At 42.2% G+C, this 2,494-nt stretch overlaps 1 protein-coding gene across 3 annotated transcripts in view; it reads right to left on the bottom strand.

Moving 5' to 3' along the window:
* Positions 1-430: 430 nt before the first annotated feature.
* Positions 431-2,494, bottom strand: part of LOC139391837 (type 2 phosphatidylinositol 4,5-bisphosphate 4-phosphatase) — a 34,045-nt gene continuing 31,981 nt past the window's right edge. For 2 of the 3 annotated variants that reach the window (XM_071139423.1, XM_071139424.1), the window contains one exon: positions 2,459-2,494. This exon is cut by the window's right edge and continues 196 nt beyond it. Coding sequence is in view for 1 of the 3 variants with exons in the window: in XM_071139426.1 (XP_070995527.1) it covers positions 2,453-2,491 (39 nt within the window). In the remaining 2 variants the exon portion in view is untranslated. The other variant, XM_071139426.1, reaches the window with a different exon arrangement.

Genomic DNA, 2,494 nt, shown 5'->3' with positions numbered 1-2,494 from the left:
TGGAAACAAAATCATGAATGGAAACAGAATCATGAATGGAAACAGAATCATGAATGGAAACAAAATCATGAATGGAAACAAAATCATGAATGGAAACAAAATCATGAATGGAAACAAAATCATGAATGGAAACAGAATCATGAATGGAAACAAAATCATGAATGGAAACAAAATCATGAATGGAAACAAAATCATGAATGGAAACAAAATCATGAATGGAAACAAAATCATGAATGGAAACAAAATCATGAATGGAAACAAAATCATGAATGGAAACAGAATCATGAATGGAAACAGAATCATGAATGGAAACAAAATCATGAATGGAAACAAAATCATGAATGGAAACAAAATCATGAATGGAAACAAAATCATGAATGGAAACAGAATCATGAATGGAAACAGAATCATGAAACAGAGAGCAAGAGTCACATCCGTTCATTTTATTGATAAATGATTATATAAAAAAAGACCCATTTAATTTTCCAACTGATTCAAACCGTTTCAATGTTGCTGAATTAACTACTGTAACACTGTTTCATCATCACATTCAGAACAACATTAGTTAAGAGATCAAGAGCCCATTGTTTTCCTCAACAGGATCTCTCATCTACTGCAACACCAGCTAGCCGGGTTTCACTGGCTACAGGAAACTAAAATCAGGTAATAAGCAGGAAGTGGGTTACATTCTAGTAGCACAGGTGGGAGAGCCGGAGAGTTAAGGATCAAAACAATTGACAGTATTTTTCTGAATCAGATAAACTATACAAACCCTGGTGTCGGTTAGAAAACGGACAACAACATGCGAATGGGATTTCCCATCAAGTGGTTTAAAAATGCATCTCATTCTGCCACCAATGACGAGAAGGCAATTCAAATGCAGTAGATAAGTAGTAAGGTATGGTGTGTTGGCCAGCTTCAACAGAAACAGTAAATAAGTAGTATCATTTCAGAGTATTAAAATCAGGACCAGTACTGTGTATTAACCAGGCAGGGTTACAGGCAGTATGGAGAGAGAGAGAGAGAGAGAGAGAGCGAGAGAGCGAGAGAGCGAGAGAGCGAGAGAGAGAGAGAGAGAGAGAGAGAGAGAGAGAGAGAGAGAGAGAGAGAGAGAGAGAGAGAGAGAGAGAGAGAGAGACAGTATGGAGAGAGAGAGAGAGAGGAGAGACAGTATGGAGAGAGAGGAGAGACAGTATGGAGAGAGAGAGAGAGGAGACAGTATGGAGAGAGAGAGAGAGAGAGAGAGAGAGACAGTATGGAGATAGAGAGAGAGAGAGAGAGAGACAGTATGGAGATAGAGAGAGAGAGGAGAGACAGTATGGAGAGAGAGAGAGAGGAGAGACAGTATGGAGAGAGAGAGAGAGAGAGGAGAGACAGTATGGAGAGAGAGAGAGAGGAGAGACAGTATGGAGAGAGAGAGAGAGAGAGGAGAGACAGTATGGAGAGAGAGAGAGAGAGAGGAGAGAGTATGGAGAGAGAGAAAGGAGAGACAGTATGGAGAGAGAGAAAGAGGAGAGACAGTATGAGAGAGAGAGAGAGACAGTATGAGAGAGAGAGAGAGAGAGAGGAGAGACAGCTTTTGGAGCTGGGGTAACTAGCAGCAACGGAACAGAATCATTGCATATAATTGTAGTGCAATGGGCAACATTTGTCTTAATAAAAGTTATTATTTTCATTTGGTTGGTAACAAAATGCAGTACGTAAAATGTGTAACATGTCCATCCATCAACCAGTCAGTCAGCCAGCCAGTCAGTCAGTCAGCCAGTCAGTCAGTCAGCCAGTCAGTCAGTCAGCCAGTCAGCCAGTCAGTCAACCAGTCAGTCAGTCAGTCAGTCAGTCAACCAGTCAGCCAGTCAGTCAGCCAGCCAGTCAGTCAGTCAGTCAGTCAGTCAACCAGTCAGTCAGTCAACCAGTCAGTCAGTCAACCAGTCAGTCAGTCAGTCAGCCAGCCAGTCAGTCAGTCAGTCAACCAGTCAGTCAGTCAACCAGTCAGCCAGCCAGTCAGTCAGTCAGTCAACCAGTCAGTCAGTCAACCAGTCAGTCAGTCAGTCAGCCAGTCAGTCAGTCAGTCAGTCAACCAGTCAGTCAGTCAACCAGTCAGCCAGCCAGTCAGTCAGTCAGTCAACCAGTCAGTCAGTCAGCCAGTCAGCCAGTCAGTCAGCCAGTCCAGGAAATGGAATCCAGCCACCTGGCTTTCTTTGTAATCATCATATTTACCAAAGTCAAGTTTCTTCATTTCAATATCAATTACTTAAATCACACTTTATGATTTATCGAACCAATTAATCTTTTAATTACTGTTCTGATTTCTTGAGTTAATTGCAAAACCCGGGCTGGATTTCTGTTTTCTCCAGGACCAGGAGTGACCGGACTGACCTTGGAGCTGTCAGAATCGAAACAACAACAACGTGAACAACTTAAAGGAAGATTTACAGTACAACCGTCTGTCTGTCTAGGAAAAGCTGTTCTCTGGATAGCTGACTTTGATGGTCTG

Source organism: Oncorhynchus clarkii, chromosome 32 (assembly GCF_045791955.1).
Source record: "Oncorhynchus clarkii lewisi isolate Uvic-CL-2024 chromosome 32, UVic_Ocla_1.0, whole genome shotgun sequence".
NCBI lineage: Eukaryota > Metazoa > Chordata > Actinopteri > Salmoniformes > Salmonidae > Oncorhynchus > Oncorhynchus clarkii.
Note: the sequence above shows the minus strand (reverse complement) of the source record. Positions and strands in the feature narration are given on the sequence as shown.